At 38.6% G+C, this 18,878-nt stretch overlaps 1 protein-coding gene across 11 annotated transcripts in view; it reads left to right on the plus strand.

The window, feature by feature from the left end:
- Nucleotides 1-18,878, plus strand: part of CELF1 (CUGBP Elav-like family member 1) — a 56,665-nt gene that overhangs the window by 30,590 nt on the left and 7,197 nt on the right. For 4 of the 11 annotated variants that reach the window (XM_041427441.1, XM_041427449.1, XM_041427455.1 and 1 more), the window contains 9 exons: nt 2,288-2,422; nt 2,619-2,698; nt 3,087-3,248; nt 4,556-4,637; nt 7,627-7,755; nt 14,139-14,252; nt 14,433-14,618; nt 15,487-15,630; nt 17,282-17,449. In XM_041427441.1, the coding sequence (XP_041283375.1) occupies nt 2,288-2,422; nt 2,619-2,698; nt 3,087-3,248; nt 4,556-4,637; nt 7,627-7,755; nt 14,139-14,252; nt 14,433-14,618; nt 15,487-15,630; nt 17,282-17,409 (1,160 nt within the window). In that variant the 3' untranslated portion in view covers nt 17,410-17,449. The remainder of the gene's footprint in view (nt 1-2,287; nt 2,423-2,618; nt 2,699-3,086; nt 3,249-4,555; nt 4,638-7,626; nt 7,756-14,138; nt 14,253-14,432; nt 14,619-15,486; nt 15,631-17,281; nt 17,450-18,878) is intronic. The other 7 variants (XM_041427283.1, XM_041427408.1, XM_041427416.1 and 4 more) reach the window with 7 other exon arrangements.

An 18,878-nucleotide genomic window follows, 5' to 3' on the forward strand; every position in this document is an offset into this window, starting at 1 on the left:
ATGTGGAGGATTGTTTATCTAGGAGTATAGTGATAGCACAAGGGATAAAAGTATTAAACTGAAAAATATTTAGACTGGATTTTATGAAGAAATTCTTTACTGTGGGGATGGTGAGACACTGGAACACATTACCCAGAGGAACTGTGGGTGCCCTGTCCTTGGCACTGTTCAGTACCTGTCTGGATGGGGCTTTAAGCAGCCTGGTCCAGTCAAAGGAACTAGGTGGTCTTTAAGGTCCTTTCTGCACCAATCTATTCTGTGATTTTATGAAATCTAGAAATGCTTTTTCAAGTGTTTGTCCAATGTCCCTGTTGCAGCTAGGGTGGGAGTCAAAAATACTTCTTGTAGCATACAAGAGAGGTTGAGAATTAACAGCAGTTCAGTAGAAAAGAAAAACTGAATATTTCTGCATGTTAGCCATTTCAGATGGATTAAGAATTTGTCATCTACCACTGGGTAAATGATAATTTATCCATGCATTTCGTTATGAGAAATGCCTTTCCTTTATGTACATAACACACATGCATGTTCAAATATGTATGTGTCTGTATTGCTGCAACCTAAGCAAAGAAAGCATTTAGCATCCTGTAGTTTCAGCCTTTCTAGGCTCAGGTGAATTTTATTTTCTTCATTTGCAGTAGTTTGTGTTGCAAACGCAAGATAGTCCTGGTTTGAGAAAGCTTACCCCTTAATATAACAGAAAATAGTCCTGGTTTGAGAAAGCTTACCCCTTAATATAACAGAAAATAGAAGATGGAATGTATGGGTAACATACAGTAGGAGTAATTCCATCTGCAGATTCCTCCATGAGTATATAGGACATGTTCCTGTGTAAATATATCTAGAAAGGAGTCATTCTTTTGAAGTATTTTTGGGAGGAGAACAGAATAGGTTCTCTAAACTAAAACTGACCCTGCATTACATAGAAACACACATAGAAATATCCTGGGAAAATAATGGAAAGTGAAAGAAGTATTCAATGGAATTTTAGGATGTTATTTTTGAGGCTATTATTTAACTCTGAGTGTTAATAAAAAGTGAAGGTGACTACAATAAATAAGAAAACATTAGTTTTGAGAGTATTTGAACTTGCCACCAAAACAAGGGATTCTGGATCTCTTGAACTAAAATGGTCCACTAAAAGGATTTGAAAGCAGCTTTCTGCTCTAAGACCAGAAATTGAATTATGTACAACATTAAGATCTAATGTCCAGTGAAAGTCATGTCTGCGGAATAGATTGGTGTTTTTCTTTCCAGCATCATAGAATACTCAACAAATAAGTTGATTTCCCCTCACTATAGCATTGAATAGGAGAAGACTTTTTTGAAGCATCAAAATGTGGTAGAGTTTTCATCATTTTATATTGTGATGAATATTGTATAACTGTTTTATATTTTCAAGTGATATTGTGAATAATTCACTTCATCCTGTAAAAGAAAGTGTTTCAGAGGTGATCAGCATCCTTAAATAAGTAAATTGAGAGCATAAAAATCTGTTCTGAATTTAGATTTACCCCACTCATTCAGGTGACCTTTAGCTGACATTAGTAACAACTAACTGAAAAGTTAAGGGAAATGCCTTTCTGAACCGTTTATTTTTAAAGAGTCTACACTCTGAAAGGTATTCTTCAACTCTAATGTGTCTAATAGCATCAGTATTTAGAGCCAGCACACAGCCCGTGGTTTGATTTGAGTTGTTATTTTTGTGCTTTTGGTGCAGATCAGAATGGGCGTATCACGAACAGAAGTACAAGTGTTCCGTTTTAGCAACTGCTGTTGCTTCCACTGTTGAGAGAGGGGCATGAGGATATGGGCATATCTAATTTAGGTGATCGGCATGAGGCTAAAAAGACACTTTCTGCAGTTTACTTGCTTGTTTATATGCATTTAGGTGTATATTGGTAGTCTAAGCAGAGGAAAGACAATGGAAGTAGTCCAATAAACCACATTCAAGCCTTCTCTCACCTAGAACTGAAGAGATACAGGGAAGTGCTGAATTTGACATACTTTTTTCCTTTTTTTTTTACATTCCTGTTGTTCACAGACTTTACAGGCTAAAAATAGTCAGCAAAACATAAACATAAAATCATAAAACAGACATCTGTCAGGTTCATTGAAACACCTCATATGCATCCTCTTAAACTGAAGATGCAGTCCATTACTGGGAATCTGGTTTTGATAAGCCCATATCCTAAATACAAGGGAAATAACTGCAGTTAACAGAGAAGACCTAAGATCTAGTAAGCACATATTTGCTGTTAATACTCTTTATCTTTTGATTCCTTAGCAGTAGAAGATAGGAAGTTGTTTATTGGAATGATATCCAAGAAGTGCAATGAAAATGACATTCGAGTGATGTTCTCCCCCTTTGGGCAGATTGAAGAATGCAGGATATTACGGGGCCCGGATGGCCTGAGCCGAGGTAAGCAAAGCAAGAAGCTTTTTTGGCAGTTTGAGGATGCTGGATGCTGCCTTTTGCAACTCAACCTGGCATTTGAGCTTGTTTTGTGATTCCCACCTACACCACCTCCCTGCCCAGTAAGCATTTCCTTTCCTGTATTCATCTCAATAATTGCGGAGGTAGTGAACAACTTGATTCTTTTTTGTTCTTTCCCCAGGTTGTGCATTTGTGACTTTTACAACAAGAGCCATGGCACAAACAGCAATCAAAGCAATGCACCAAGCACAAACCATGGAGGTAAAACAAGTTAGTGGGTGTCAGGAGAAGATGTAATTGTCAGGCAGTCACTATGGAGTTTCAGGGACTAGAGAGCAGAGAGAAGGACAAGTGCAGTTGTGTGTTTCTTCACAAAAACTGCTCCTGGACCCTTGTGTTTGTTTTGTTCTATTTTTAAATGAGTTGGAGATTTAAACTTTATCTGCAGAGAAAATACCAAAATACAAAATAGAATTAAAAGCAAACAAGATTTTGAGCCTTTGATGAAATGTTCTGTTTGGAAAAAAAAATATGTCTGTATGTATGCATAGAGGAGAAGAGGAATGATTCCAATGATTGGGACTTAATTCAGTATTTTTGTGACTGCTGGGGATAGCAAGTATGTAATTGTTTGAATTGCTGTTTGCAGGGTTGCTCTTCTCCCATTGTTGTAAAATTTGCAGACACGCAGAAGGACAAAGAGCAGAAACGAATTGCTCAGCAGCTTCAGCAACAAATGCAACAGATCAGTGCTGCCTCAATATGGGGAAACCTGGCTGGTCTCAACACACTTGGACCCCAGTACTTAGCAGTGAGTTTCTGATTTGGGTTCTTTTCATCTCTTCAGGGATTGGAGTGTCTGGCTGTCTTGCAGTGTTTAATATATTCATTGTAGAAGGCTCCTGGAAGATAGGAGCTGCGTACTAAATCCCCATTTCATGGATGAGAAGGCTGAAATAATGTTATGTGCTCTCATCTAGTTGGGGTACTTTTATGGGAGCATTTCAACCCCAGTCACAGTAGCCCTAATTACTGAAACCTTGGGTTTTTCTCCTGTATTCTGTAGAATGTGCTTTTTCTTTATATAGTACTGCCTCAACATTTACCTTATAAATGCCCTTTTCATATCTGATAGTTCTTGTATTCCTTATTTCTGTCATCCTCTTCCAGTGAAACCTGGAACAGTACGTGGTACTGTCCAGATAGAAAGGATGATCAGATTGGAAGCAAAGTAAATAAACCCAAGCAACAACCAACCAAATAAAAGCAAACCCTACAGAAAACAGAGAGAAGCTATTCTGTTTAGCAAAAATTATATAACAGAGGGTAGACTGCAGTGTCATTTCAGTTGATTTTACTGGGTTCCTAAAGGATGAACTTTTCAAAAACTGATGTGCCGTGACTCGTGGGAGTTGCCAGAGTAGCTCTGACAACTGTATTCATGTAATATTAAGTCTGAGGAACACAAAAGGAAAATTTCATCTCATTCTTGGTATGGTGTATAGTTGAAATGGGACAATTATCTTACTACTTTTTTAGTTTTAGTAGATTGGAATTTTTTTAATAACAGCTAGTTAATAGAAGAAGGATTTGGAAATCTCTAAAAACCTTCTGAGCTGAAGCTTGAAGTGTCTTTTATGTCTGCTGTTCATAAGGAGAGTAGAGGAGGTTCCCTCTCCTGGTGGCTCTTTGGTTTTGGTATGGCATTGCCATTTGTCCCATGCTGGCAGTGTCAGCTGTACAGTCTGTTTTGAGGTAGCATATCCTTAGGCATGGCAATCCTGCCTTAGGTGCTTTGAATAGGAATTCTCTGTCACTACTGATTCTGCTAGTTTTGTCTTGGTGTGTTGGCTATAATTTTCCCTCAGCATTGCTGATGTTGAGTGAGGAAAGCATTGTGCTGTTGCTTTGGGCTGCATGGGCTACATGGAGCTTCACTGTGGTGGTGCTCTGGCTGCGTTGTTCAGGGAATTCTCTTTACGCTTTGCTGTGGTGTGGTGCATGGGCTGCAGGAATTAATTTGTGACGGCGCTCTGGCTGTGGTGTGATGCAGTTTCTCCCAGAAGCAGAGCCAGCCCTCACTCTCACTCTTGTTTTGTTTTTTGGTGTAATGTCTAGCTTTATTTGCAGCTCCTTCAGCAGACAGCAGCTGCTTCATCTGGGAACCTGAACACACTGAGCAGCCTCCACCCAATGGGAGGTGAGTTTTCTTCCACCAGAAGACAAATTCAGGGCCAAACAAAAGAGAACAAGGGTAGACAAAGTAGCCAAAAGGCTGTAGGCATTTTAATCTCATTTGAAATAAGTAGTCCTGTTTGCCTACTCCTTTGAAATGACAGGAATTCTCTGCTACAAGTGTGGATGTTCCTTCTTAATCTTACTTAACTATTGCCCCCAAGGTAAGTGGTGGTATCTCTCCAACCTCTGGCATTTAAAATTGTCTTTACCTTATAGGTAGCAAAAAGAATGCTCTCTGTATTTGTTTTCATCCAAACAGGTGCATATGTGAAGAACTGTGTTTTTTAAATAGGCACTCACTAATGCACATGTTTTCAGTGATTCTGGATTCTTAGTTTTCCCATTTTCAATACGTTTAAGAAAAAAGCATTTAAGTTGGAAGTACATTGTTGTTAGGAATGTAAGCTAGTGCTTCATTCAGATTCTTTTATTCATTCATTTGAATTACAGTTCATTATGCCATTACTGTTATGGAAAATCAGCTTCATAAATAAGAGCCAAATTCCTTGCTGTGGACTGCTGGTCAGAATATTCACTGAGTATAGCAGTCCTGGAGGTGTAAATTGGCTGTCCCTTTTGTCTTCACACAGTTGGGAATAATAAAATACATGTTAGCAACTCCATTCACCACATTCTCTAAATTCTTCTGCTGGCAGAGAAATCTATAGTTTTGATTTTAATACTGAAGACTTTTAACTTTTCAAATTGCCTCCTGGAGTTTAATGGTAGTTGCCAATATCACGTGCCCTTTCTGTGCAGAAGTTCATCCAAAGTGTCTTTGTAGATCTGACTTCTGTTGGCTGGTGCGCCCATCAGTAACAATTACAAGTGTTTGCAAAGTGTTATATTTTCATTTGTAAGAATTTTGGTTTACACTGGAAGTTGATTCCAAATTCAGCTTGCTACATTGATTTCTTTCATGTTAGACCTCTTCAGAGCTCTTAGATGTAAGCCTCATGCAAAAACCAACTTTTTTTAAAAAACCATTTCACTAATATCATGTGGGGGTGATCTATAAATGATTTTGTTGTACACATGATCCTGCCTTTCCTGCTTCTTGTGTCTGCTTAAAAACAAGATGTAATAAAGAAGAAAGTACAGCAGTAAGGACTGGGGCAGAGGGAAGGGGATAGCTATCTGAGATTGAGAAGTTTCCAGGGTAATTCTTTCTTCACTATTAAAAACCAAAACAAAACAACACAACAAAAAGCAAACAAACAAACAAACCACCACACCTTAAAAACTGAAAATCCAGACATATAAATAGTATGTTGCATCTCTATTCGTGATTCCCTACCAAAAAAGTTGTAGTTTTAAGGTCTTGATAATATCTCAGCTGATGTCGTTTCTTGAAATTCATAGAAAGAAAAATTAAGTACGTTATTAGATCCCACACTTGATTAGACTTTGCAGACAGAATTTAATCTCAACGCTGTTTGAAAGCAGAGGGGAAAACAGCATGATGACAAGAGGACAGGTGCAGTGTGCACATGACAAACTGCTTCAGTAAGGAACAAGCTGCTCTGTTCTTCATTAGCTCCAACACTTGCACTTTTAACCCTCTGTAGCACAGTAAAAGCAAAGTAGAAAATGTCTTGATTTTAATTCATGCTTTTATGTTACAATGGAAACTTGAGAATCTAAATAAAGGCAGAATTCACTTGTTTTGGGAATTATATTTGCCAAAGGAAACACATCCTGCCACAAACAGAAAACAATTGAAAAAGAGTTTTAAAAAACCAAACAAACTATACTAAAGGTATTAGAAGTACTTTAGAAAATAATTTGTTTATAATGCATTGTCACATTCTTATGTTGTCTGTTTGCTGCTTAAATTACACAACTGAGGTTTTAATTATTTGAGATGTGTCCTTTGCTCCCAAGGTCTTACTGAGTATCCAAAGGATGAGATACCACCTCTGCTTAGGATGTTCTGATGTTTTTAAATGAAGGGTGATTAATTTAGTTTTGTTTCTGATTATGTTGGGAATAAGTATTAGGGATTGTCTGAAGTCAGATGACGAGAGGAGGAATTGTTTAAATAATCAAAGTTAGAGAAAAAAAATGGAAAATAAGGAAAAAGTGAAGGGAGGCAGAATTGGAAGAATGGAGCTAGTCTACCAAAGGATGGTTAAAATTCAGAAGGAGATCCATTCTAATGGATCCTCTGGCAGAAAAAAGGGCAAAATACAGTCAGTACTGACCAAATGGTTTCATTCCAAAAATGAAGGTGTGTCAGATGAATAAATTGACCAGTAAAATTCATAAACACAGGGGTCCCTTCCTCCCCCTGCAGTATTCCTTGCTACCAACACACATCATGCCTGAGGTTTCTTGTTTTCCTTTCCAGTGGGTTTGACCAGCCTACACATACGTTGGTTGATCCTGTGGTCACAAGTTGCCACTTAACAACTGTCTCACAATTGACTGTTGCTTCTTACCTGCCAGGGGGACCAAACAAAACATGCTGATTCTCATCTGATGGTGGGTTGAAGCCATGATTTGTGGCCTCTGTGGTGTGAGGCCTTCATGAAAGAATTTTTCAGTTACTGCTGTCCACATACAAAGAGTGGGGAGGACACAAGAGTGGGAGAAGTTGTTGGCCTGGTGTCTGGGCAAGTTCTGTAGCTTGCACGTGAGCTCTCAGACCCTGGCTTCACTCCTGTGTTTTGTTGACTGGAGAGAACACTGCTCGAAAATTTCTGTCCTTTGGAATCTCCATCTGGCATAATGACTACCTGGCCTTTCTCAGAATCACATCTATCTGGGGAAAGAAAAAATATTTCAATTATAGCAAGGAACTGCACTGTAGAAAAGATCAGTAACTAGCATTAAGGCTGTTGCTTTTAAGCTCCTTCCCGTTGGTCCCTCGTGATGAGTTTGCTGTTTGTGTTACACGTGGGTGACGTGTCTGTGACAGGAGACACTGGGCATTCCTCCCTGTGTTGCAGGACTGAACGCGATGCAGTTACAGAACCTGGCCGCCTTGGCAGCTGCGGCCAGCGCGGCTCAGAACACACCGAGCGGCACCGCTGCGCTCACCTCCTCCAGCAGCCCCCTGAGCGTGCTCACCAGCTCAGGTAAGAGACTGCCCCTGCTGTAGCCTGACTGCATTGCCCTGGAAGTCCTTTCAGGATAGATGTCACCTGTTTTGTCTATCCCTTTTTGTCACTTTAATGTTGATTTTTAATAAACAGCTTACTAGTGGATTCACCGGCATCTGTTTAGGATAGATATCTTTGCCACTAGCAAAAGCTTCTTTGCCTGCTGTGTCTCTTCCTCCAAATGGTCAGATTAATTTAGAGTAAAAAGGATTTTTGAGGTCATCATGAAGCAGAAAGATAGGTGACCTCCTTCAAGTCATTATTACAATCTCATCATATACTTGGTTTATCTGTGATTTTAGGCAGGTACTGGTAAATACACCCTGTTACTCTCAATATGGAAAGAGAAAATGCCTTTAGCATGAGGTAATGCGTTCTGTGCACTAGAACAGTACAGTTTATATTCCATTAATGAAAACAAGGATATTATAACTTTCTCATAAAAGTAGAATAAACAGACACTTAGCACTTCACTGGAAAGTAGTTGTCTAGAATTTAGTGTGTGAGTTGCACATAAAAATCAGTATCTTCTTTTTGCCTGGCTTTTTTGTGTTTTGTTTTTTCTTGAGTTGGGTTTTTTAAACTTTAGGTTATGTGCAATGACAAGAGATACTAGAATGTTCAAGTAGTGTTCTTTTGCTGCCTTGTTGTTAAATGCGATCATTAAATGCAACAAGCAAAAAACTAAAAATAAATTCAGTTGTGCTTATGAGAGACATACTAAGTTTTTATCACAAATGAGGATCGGTATTCTGCTCAGTTATTTCTGTCCTATTTTGAGTTATTACTAAATCCTGGCATAAGAAGGGAGACACCCTGTATTTTCAGAGTGTCAGTTTTCCAGCATCTCTGGCTTCTGTCCTAGAGAGTTCACATCCTCACCTGTGATTGTGAGAGACCAAAGAGAGTTGGAGGGAGGGGGTTTTAAATTTCCACAGGTAGATTTTGAGTTGCGTAGGAGGACCAAGGAGCCAGGCTAAGAGATTATAAAGAGATTACAAGGAAAAGCTGTTTAGAAAACCTTCTGTCACATGATTGGGAGTTAAACCATGGGTGCTTTGCACAGTTTTCTACTTAAAGAAATTCCCAAGAAATAAGTAGTCCAAAGAGTGTTCACTCAACACTCAAAAGATTTTTGTTCTCTCAGCACTCAAAGAGTGTTCACTCAAAGAGTGCAGGACATTTTTTACACAAAATCTTCATGGTCTGCAATCCTTAAAAGATTGAAATTTTAAAATTTATCTTGACTCACAGCTATGTATCCTATTCTATAATTAAAAAACAAAAGAATGCAAACAAAAAACTATGAAGAGTTCAGACTACAGAAGAGCTGCATTCATAACCACCTAATGCTTCTTCATCATAAAGGAAGCATGAAGGTGAATATGTCTGACAGTTTCTCCTATATTTCCTCATGCTTTGTCAGGTTACAATTTGTTGGGATTGGCATTTAAAACTAAGATTTCTTTATTGGCTGTCTTGTCTGATGACTGCAGCAAGTTTATTCTCTGTTTTGTTGAGGTGGAGAAGGGCTGGCAGGTTGTGAAGTTCAAATGTCAGATGTACTAGAAAAAGCAGAGACACCCCCTTCTCAGAAGTGTGAAGTGAAAAGACAAGGACAATGGACACAAGCTGCAGCCAAGAAAATTCTGATTAGATAGAAAAATAAAATTACTGGCAAGAGTGTTCAAGCTCAGGAACAAGGTGCCAGAGGGGCTGTGAAATCTCCATCATTTCAGAGACTGAGAATTCAGTTGGAAAGGACATTTTCAAATTCAGAGGTTAGATCAGCTCTGAACAGACTGTTAGGATAATCTACAGAGGTTCCTTTCAAATGAAGTTGTGCTACTATTCAGTGATTCTTTGGAGTTTGCTTCCCCTCTGTGAATTTTGGCTGTTCCACAGAACTATGCAGGTTCCTTTTTCCATGACGAGAGACATATTTCAGGATTCTGTTCCATTTTTTATCATGCTCTTGGAGGGGCTCAGGGATGGGAAGTAGCCCATTTTCCAGTACTTTCTGTGCTCAATTCAAATAACCTTCTGATCATCAGTCATATCACTAAATGGTTGTGTTTCAACAATTCATGGTGGATCATTTGTATTAATATCCTATACAAATTTATCAATTAACTTTTCACAGGCCTGTAACATGAAGCAGGCACTATTGTATTGCTCTTTAAACCTAATTTCAAATATCATTTTAAACAGTAAAAATTAGCTTTGTTCAAAAGAAATAAAAAGTTTTGGAGGGCATGTTGTCTATAAGTAGTCACTGACATCAAATTCTGAAGTACTTCTAGTGCTTTTTGTTAGAGGTATAAATATGCTTCACCTTCTAGAACTACACTCAAACTAGAATGAGGGGAAGCGTCAGTGTGTACAGACACATTCAATACCATGATACTTCCTGTAATTATACAGCTTTTTGACTCTTTAGTCTTCAAGTAAACTTGAGATTCTGTTTTGATTAATATTCATATGTGCATTCACTCTGTATATGTTCACATAGAAGGCTGTTGGGCTCCACACAGAAAACATCTATCCCTCCTGAACCACACCCAGACCTTGAAGAAATTCAGTATATAGCAATTCAGTACCATGTGTTAGTAAGTGCCTGCCTTGTCTGAGGGACATATGGCAACATCTTCTGTGATAACCTCTTAAACCTAACTGCAGATGAGATGACTAACTCCTTGACTTCTGTCCATCTGTCATCCAAATGTTCACCTGATGCTTATTTGGACATCTCTGCTCAAATTGCATAATTGGTGGAAAAATCCAGACAGTCCTTCTGCATAGTTGTCTTCTTGATTTTCTTTCACCTGCACTGATATAATTTGTATCTGGGGAGCTTGGAAGTCTACACAGTGCAGTCCATGGACTTATGGATGGATTACATGTTGGAATGGTGGAACTCAGAGGGATTAAGTATTGTTGTTGTGCTGCCTTCCTACCCATTTCAGACAATTTTCTTTAGATAGTTCCAAGCACTATCCAAGCTGTGTATTTTGAATGGGGTGAAGTAAAACCTTCAGCCTTTCTGAAGATCAGCTGTGGAACTGAACAGTCTGCTGCTGTTATGTAGTGGTAATTGCAGAGACCATGGCTGTAAATAAACTCAAACTGCTAGCTTGTGAAAGGAACATCCAAGGAAGTACTGTAGAAGTATGTCAGGTTAGGAGTGTCTTGTCTGCCATCTTTTTGACTTGAGCACCAATAAGAATTATCTACTTCAGAGGAAAATAGAATGGTTGCAAATACTGAGGTTTCAGTTTCTCTTCTTTCCAAAGGCAACCTCAAAGCTTAGATGATTTTCCTGGCCTTGATGTGTCAACAACAAAATTGTTTTCAGAGATAGCAGAATATTTCTGGTTTTACTGGAACTAATTCAGGTACAGTTCAGTCAGACTTGTCACCTGAATTTAACTTTTCTTTAGGTCATTGCTCGGATGCTACATGACTAAATTAGGACAGACTTGGTCTTCTCTGAGTTCACCTATCTCCACAAGTTGCTACTTGATGTCCTTGTCTGAGTTTCATTTTCTTTCTAATAATATGTCTTTCAGTATCTTTCTACAAAGCTGTTCTTTATTACATATTCAAATTTTCTTAAAACCTTCTTAAGCATTTTCAGCTACTTCTGTTAGAGTTTGCCTTTTTTACTAGATATAACTCAGTATGTAGATTTAAGAAAACATAACCTTAGTAGCAAGAAAAAATCCCAACAACGCACCAAAAGCTGCCCAGAAACAACATTAAGAATTAGGGATAAAGGACATGTATAAAACAATACGGATTTCCCATTCCCATTGCTTTGTTCTCTTTTCTGATCGAAAAAATAACAAGAAAAACAGGAGAACAGAAATTATGACTAGAACAGTGAAACTCCTTTGCTATAGGAATAGTGTAAAAAATAGAAGACTGACATGTCAGAAGGATATGATTACAGCTTACAAATACATTATTGTTGTGATGAAGATGAATAGGGAAATAACAGACATTAGATATTTCAAGAACAGAATTGCAGGATATCAGGTCAAGTTGTCACCTGATCATTTAAAAATACAAACCAGATTTTTCTTACCATAGTGCATTATTAAATTGCAGAAATTGTGCCTTAGAACTTAGTAGAGTCCAACAATTTGGTTTTCACATTGCACTAAAATTAATGAATGAAAATTGTAACTTTGTAATAAAGACATTGCCTTTGGCTGAAAAAATCCTACATTCACAGATGGCTCTGTTGGTATATAGGCTATACACAGGAAGCATTCCTTTGTAATTGCCCTGTATTTCTGCTCTACTGTTATTTATCTACCTTTTGTCATCATCAGAAATGGGATGCTATCTTCAATTGCTATGTACACAGGTTAAAGAAAATACAGACAAGTCTTTAGTTTTCTTGCATTTTAAGTACTAAATTTCTGATAAAGGCAGCTAAACTAAAAAAACTGTGTGATCAGCTTTTTATAGTGGTTTAACTTAACTTATTTAAAATCACAGTCTTTTAAAGTAGGGATAGTATCCATTTTCCCTCTCACTTTTTTCTCTAGCCATTTTTTAACTTAGCTGCTGCTATTTTATTTGGGATGGGTTTGGAAGTTTTTTAAATGGTGTTTTCATCTGTCAAATATAGTGTCTATTTGAATTATAAAGATCAGCAGTGAAATGTTGCAGAAACAAGTGGTATTATAAAATCCAGGTAACTATATGATTTCTGAACTCTGTTTTTTATTCAGCCAGCTGTGCTAATTTTTCTTCCGGCTTGAGGGTTATACTGTAACTTGTTCCCTGTGTTTTCCCAACATTTAATATGCTACTGATAGTAAGACAGGAAGTGTCTCCTTTTCATCAGAGTAAGCATCTTAAAATAGTTTGGGACATTGACTTTCAGTTTTTGATTTATTAGAACAATTTGTCTTAACAAACTGTTAAGACAAGTTACTAGAGGAGGTTAAAATAGTTTGGGACATTGACTTTCAGTTTTTGATTTATTAGAACAGTTTGTCTTAACCTGTACTAGAGGAGGTTTGTCAATCCAACTGTTACTACAGAAAGCGGTGTGAAGTGCAGTTCTGGTTCTCAAGCAGCTTTGGTTAGGTACAGCTACTTCAGTTAGGGGGGTTGCTAGGCTGTACTCCATTTAAATAGTTCCAATATCCCACCGCAGCAGACACTTTATGTCACAAAGATGAAATGGTAAATATTAAGTGTGTGTGAAACTACTTGAAAGATGCTGACAATTCTTTTAAAAGTTTTAATGGATGTATGCAGTATAATTGAGAATCACCAAAACATTAGGAAAATTGGAAATGCCTCAAATTCAATTCCTCTCTTACCTCCTTGGTCAAACTGTTAAATTCCTTTTGCAAACAGTTTACAGGATGCCTCTACAGCATCAGTCTTCAATATCTTTTAATTTTTAGCAGCCATAAATATTTTCTAGTGCATTTTGTGCAGTAAATATAAACATCTTGGTTAATAGCAATACATATAGCTTTTCTTCTGCAGAAAATACTATTCATTTCTTATTTTATCATGTCCAAAATCTTTGTAGATGACCTCAATGTGAACTTCTTTTTCTTTTGACATACCAGCTTTTTTTTCTCATGATTTTGATGCTGAGTTCTGTAGAACTAACTCTACCTGGTGTAGAATTTGGTGAGCCATGTAAGCTGTTGCTGTCCTAGGTACTATATTGGTAGACTTCTCTAACTGAATCAATGTAGTTGAAGATGTTGCTGGAATAGAGGACAGACTCTTTTTGGATTTAAAACTTTTCAGCTTCTCTCAGTCCTAGCCCCAGCTGCAGCAGCAGGATTTTTAATAGAATATTATTTAATGTGTCAAAATAATCTGGGCATGTGGTGTTCCTGTTCTGGCAGTATGGGAAAACTGTATGTTCAGCCTTCTTTAATGTCCCTACTACCTATGTTGCAGGTCTTTTTCACCTGGAGTTATGTTTCAAGGATATATGTTAATACATAGCAGGTGACTCTTACTTTAGGCAGCAGGAAACAGGGCATCACTGCTGGTTACCTTATGTTGAGATACAGTTTAGCCAATATTTGTTCAATGTCTCAATCTTAGATGTTTTACTGACATTATTATTGCTACAAAGAGTAGATGCTATGATGAAGTAGAAATTTTTTAAAATGTAGGAAGGACTTAGAACGTACAAGCAGTATGATCAAGGAAGTTGTGTGGGTTTGGGGTGGGTTTTTTTTTACATAAAATATCCTATGTTGCCTGAATCTTTTCCTTACTAGTTTTTCCTACTGGAATAACTTAATGAAGAAGTTGAATTATCAGGACTAAAAAAAATTAGTTGAAGTTTAATTGTTTTATTTTAATAGCAGGTTCCTCACCTAGTTCCAGTAGCAGCTCCTCTGTTAATCCAATGGCTTCTCTTGGAGCTTTGCAGACACTGGCAGGTGCTACAGCAGGCCTCAACGTTAGCTCTTTAGCAGGTAAGTTATGTGTCCTGCCAGCTTGGGGGAATAGCTGATTCTCATTCCTCAGCCTGTGATAGCTCTCTGGGGTGATTTTTTTGCTCCCCACTTTTTGTAATTTTGCAGAGCATTTGAAAGGTTATTGATCTGGCTCAGTGGAAGCACTCAGTCGTCTTTTATTTCCTCTTTCTTATACAGGAATGGCAGCCTTAAATGGAGGACTTGGCAGTGGTGGTCTCTCAAATGGGACAGGTAGCACAATGGAAGCCCTCACACAGGCTTATTCTGGAATCCAGCAATATGCTGCTGCTGCACTGCCCACACTCTATAACCAGAGTCTCTTAACACAGCAGAGTATTGGTGCAGCAGGAAGTCAAAAAGAAGGTAGGCAGAAAGTTGTAGAAGTTACTTGAGACGGGTTTTCGAAAGGGCAGGCTTAGCCCTTGCACCTTCCTTGCCTGCAGATTTTTTTATTTGGCGTCATTTCTTAGAATCCAGGAGTTACTGAAGATTAAAAAGGTCTGTGGGATCTTTCTGCTAAGGGCTGCCCAAAGTAGTTTTTATACAGGGTGTTTCTCATGGGATTTGTCTATTCTTAAGTGCTTCCTTAATTATACTCCTGCATGTTCTCAGAGGGAAGGAGGATATGAGTCCACAGCCTGACAGATCGCACTGTCAGAGAATCAGATGTGGTTTTGTTAATGTTGTTTTCTGGGTCCTTCACCTCTTCCAACAGCTACTTAATGCCAGTCTTTTCACTCTTCAGATTCAGGTTAAATGTAATATGTAATGTAATGTACAATGTAGGAGTAAGTTTTCAGTAAAATGTAGCATGTTTAGAAGAGAATCTGTCAGATTACAAGCAATGTGATTATTTGTATTTTGTTTGGAAATTTACTTAGTTGCTTTGGGACCACAGGTTTTGCATATCCATTTTTTTGTTCAGTCAACATCTAGCACTCAAACTTTACTGTTCAGCTGTCATTACAGCAAATATCTGTGAACCAGTTTTGACACAATATGTAAAGTACAAACAAAAGCAGTCAGAAAGAGCTAGAATTATTTGAGTGATCAATCCCAGCAAAGGGTCATGCTCATTTATTCTGGAATCAAGTGCTCTGCAGGACTGTAAACAGTAGTTTCATTGTTTTATCTAGAAAATTTGTCTTGACTGGCTCTTCCACCTTTTTTTTGTGCAGTGGGTATGCGGTATCCATGCTCTTTCTGAATTTATTTTTCTACTTGTTTGAAGGTCCAGAGGGAGCCAATCTGTTTATCTACCATCTTCCCCAGGAGTTTGGGGATCAGGATCTGCTGCAGATGTTCATGCCATTTGGAAATGTCGTCTCTGCCAAGGTTTTCATTGACAAGCAGACCAATCTAAGCAAGTGTTTTGGTATGTTGGATCTACAGCTTCCTTTGAGGGGAAGCACTGGGGCAGACATTGATCTCTTCTCTCTGGTGACCAGTACAGGACCTGAGATAAAGGCCTGAAGCTGAGTCAGGGGAGGTTTAGGTTGGATATTAGAAAAAGGTTTTTCACCCAGAGGGTGCATGGGCACTGGAACAGGCTCCCCAGGGAACTGGTCACAGCACCAGCCTGACAGAGTTCAAGAAGTGTTTGGAAAGTGCTCTCAGACAAACAGTGTGATTCTCGGGGACTTCAGTGATCTTTGTGGATCCATTCCATCTCAGGATATTTTGTTATTCTAATAAATCATTATCTGTGAAAAGGTGACACTCATAGTAATCTCTTTTTCAGTATATTTTCTAGTCTAGCTATTAACTAAGTAGGGAATATCTATATATTCCTAATAAATAAATAAACCAAATGCTTCCAGCAATAAGCTGTATTTTCCTGATTTTCAATGTGACTTTTTGCTTTTCACAATTTCATACTATTGTGCCCTATTATAGTGTTCTGGCCCTAGATATTTCTCACTGAGATTAACTCAGTTGGTTAGAGCACTGTGCTAATAATGCCACGGTTGTGGGTTCAATCCCCTTTTGGGCCATTCACTTAGGAGCTGGATTCCTTGATCCTTGTGGATCCCTTCTAACTCAGAATGATATGTGATTATTATTTGTGTTTGCAGACTGAAATCCTGAGAGAGTTCTTCTTGCCTCTTCCTATCTTTTCAGTAGTTTCAATAATAATTTGTATATATTACTTAGCACATTATGATTACGAATTATTTCTCTTAATATCTTTATAGATATAACTATTGTGGGTACCACATTGCATTTTTGTAGTGCCATAACCTCTCATGACTGTTTTGATAGGTGGAGATTCCTTGTGAGAGGAATGGGAGAGGCACTCCTTCCTCTATGGTTTTGATAGCTTTGTGTCTACATAAAATCCTGAATTTTTTCTTATTTCAGCCAAAAGATGTGGACAATCTGATGCTTTGTGAGAGCACAGAAATATGCTGATCATTCAGCTGTAACACCTATATATGGATGCATTGCCATTGACTGGAGTGGGAGTTATTCTCGCTTCAGACATTGAGTGGAGTTATTTAAAATAGGTTCCTTCAAAACACTGGAGAAGTTTATTTTCAGGATAATCTTTTCCAGGAATGACGTGTAACCTTCCATCTAAGAGCAACCTAAACACAACAGTGGTGCCAGTGCTACCCTTCCTTGGCAGCTGTTTCACTCCAAATAAGTCTTCTCCCATAGTGTCATGAGGGTGGTTTCCATCTTGTATCTTTAATGAGCTTTTGCATCTGGATGAACATTTTCCAGGTTTGGTTTTCTCCCAGGTATGAGTTCTTATAAACAGCAGTACTTATTTTGTTGATACACTAAAACATGTTGATTTCCTGAGCTGTGTATATCTTCTGGCCAAAGTTCCATATGTCAGAAACCAATGCATTGTTTGAGAGCCTTAGAAGTTATTATGAGGAACCTGAAACTGTTGCGAGCTTCTGAAAGTGGCACTTCACGCAGTCCTCTCTGACCTTGTGAGTGCCTGCATTTCCATTTGTGAGGAGCCATTACATGCAGCTCTGGCACGGGGTAATTGTGTGTTTTCCTCTCCTCAGGTTTTGTAAGTTACGACAATCCTGTCTCTGCGCAGGCTGCCATTCAGTCAATGAACGGCTTCCAGATCGGCATGAAGCGGCTGAAAGTACAGCTCAAGCGCTCCAAGAACGACAGCAAGCCATACTGAGCACCCTCCCCTCCGGGACTGGAGTGAGAAGGATCTTCTGGTAAGTTGGAGAGGAGCGCACTTAGTGATTCGAAGCCCTAAGGCTGTGTTTTTACAGTCCTGGAAGCTGATCCATGCCTTCTATCTGGCACATCTTCCCTTGAAGACTCTGCTGCAGCCTCTGCTGAGAATCCCGCTTCGGATGGAGGACAAGTTTGTGCTTTTGTTTCCAGTGTTTTACTTTGGAGTTTAGGTGCCATATCGCTGAGGTTTTTTTGTTTAGTTTTGGTTTTTTTTTTTCCTCCCTTATTTGAAGTTTGCTGTGTTTGTAACCAGTGTGTGTTGAGAAGGACCAATGCCAGCTCCTTGGGGGTGGAGAGAGAAGGTTAAAGGGAGCAGCAGAAACTGACACCACACTGCCTTGGGGTAGAGAGGAGAAGGGAAAGCAGAAATAACGCAGAACAGCTGATGAAAACAAAGATGGGCAAGGAGAACAGAGTCCTGGGTGAGAAAGAACTGACTCCATGTAGCCTTTGTCATGCCCCATCTGCTCTTTGAAATTTCCCTAACTGTGTGCCATGGTGGGGATTTAATAAATCATCTCTTAAAGCAGGAGACGGGCTAAAAGGGTGAACACATTATCAAGCCAAAGGAAAACTGCAGTGATTTTTTTTTTCTTTGCTGTATATAAACTAGGGTCTATATAGCAGTGTGAATGTACACAGCACTTTATAAAACTATTAGATAATGTCTCTGCCCAGAAAATTTCACTCTCTGTCTACAGTGGAATATTAATGAGATGCAGTTTATTTCTCCATGTATAAGAAAACTTAACCTATGTACTTCATCTAGATTTCATGGAAAGGTAGAGGCAGCTTAGTCTGGATGAATACATCTGGGTCTGGAAACAATAAACTTTAGATCCCTGGTAACCTGCAGAAATTTTTGACAATTTTTCTTTTGAACAGTTGATCACATTGCCCATTTCTGTGGAATAATGTCCTTTTTTTGCAGAGATTGCTATGAATTCCTTTTCATAAGCATAATGTAAGTGCTGATTGTTTATTGAAATGATAACTTCCTGTTTTGTTGGGGTTTTTGTTGGGTTTTTTTCATGAACAAAATTAATGCAGTGACTTGGTCTAGTAATTAGGTGTATCTCTCTGCTGCAGTTTTCCTTTAAGGTGGTGTGTACCAGAGCAAAACAGGCTAAACCAGGAGCTGTGGAACCAGAGTACTGAGCCATTCAGTCTTTTTCTGCCTTTTGGTACAAGCTGTTACCTTTTATATTGAAGGAAAATGGAACGCACCCCTTAACTGAACACACACTTTTTCTGCACACCAGTGAAATTGCTAGTGCATTGCTAAGGGCCTTTGGTATTCACTGGTTTAGGGGGCTCAAAGGACTTTTGACACTCTGGCCTGAGCTGTTTCGAGACATCTTTGTAGAGTTCCATTTTATAACCACCAAAATCCACCTCTGTCACAAG

The sequence above is a fragment of the Onychostruthus taczanowskii genome, unplaced genomic scaffold (genome assembly GCF_017590055.1).
Source record: "Onychostruthus taczanowskii isolate IOZ18803 unplaced genomic scaffold, ASM1759005v1 scaffold1, whole genome shotgun sequence".
NCBI classification, from domain to species: Eukaryota; Metazoa; Chordata; class Aves; order Passeriformes; family Passeridae; genus Onychostruthus; species Onychostruthus taczanowskii.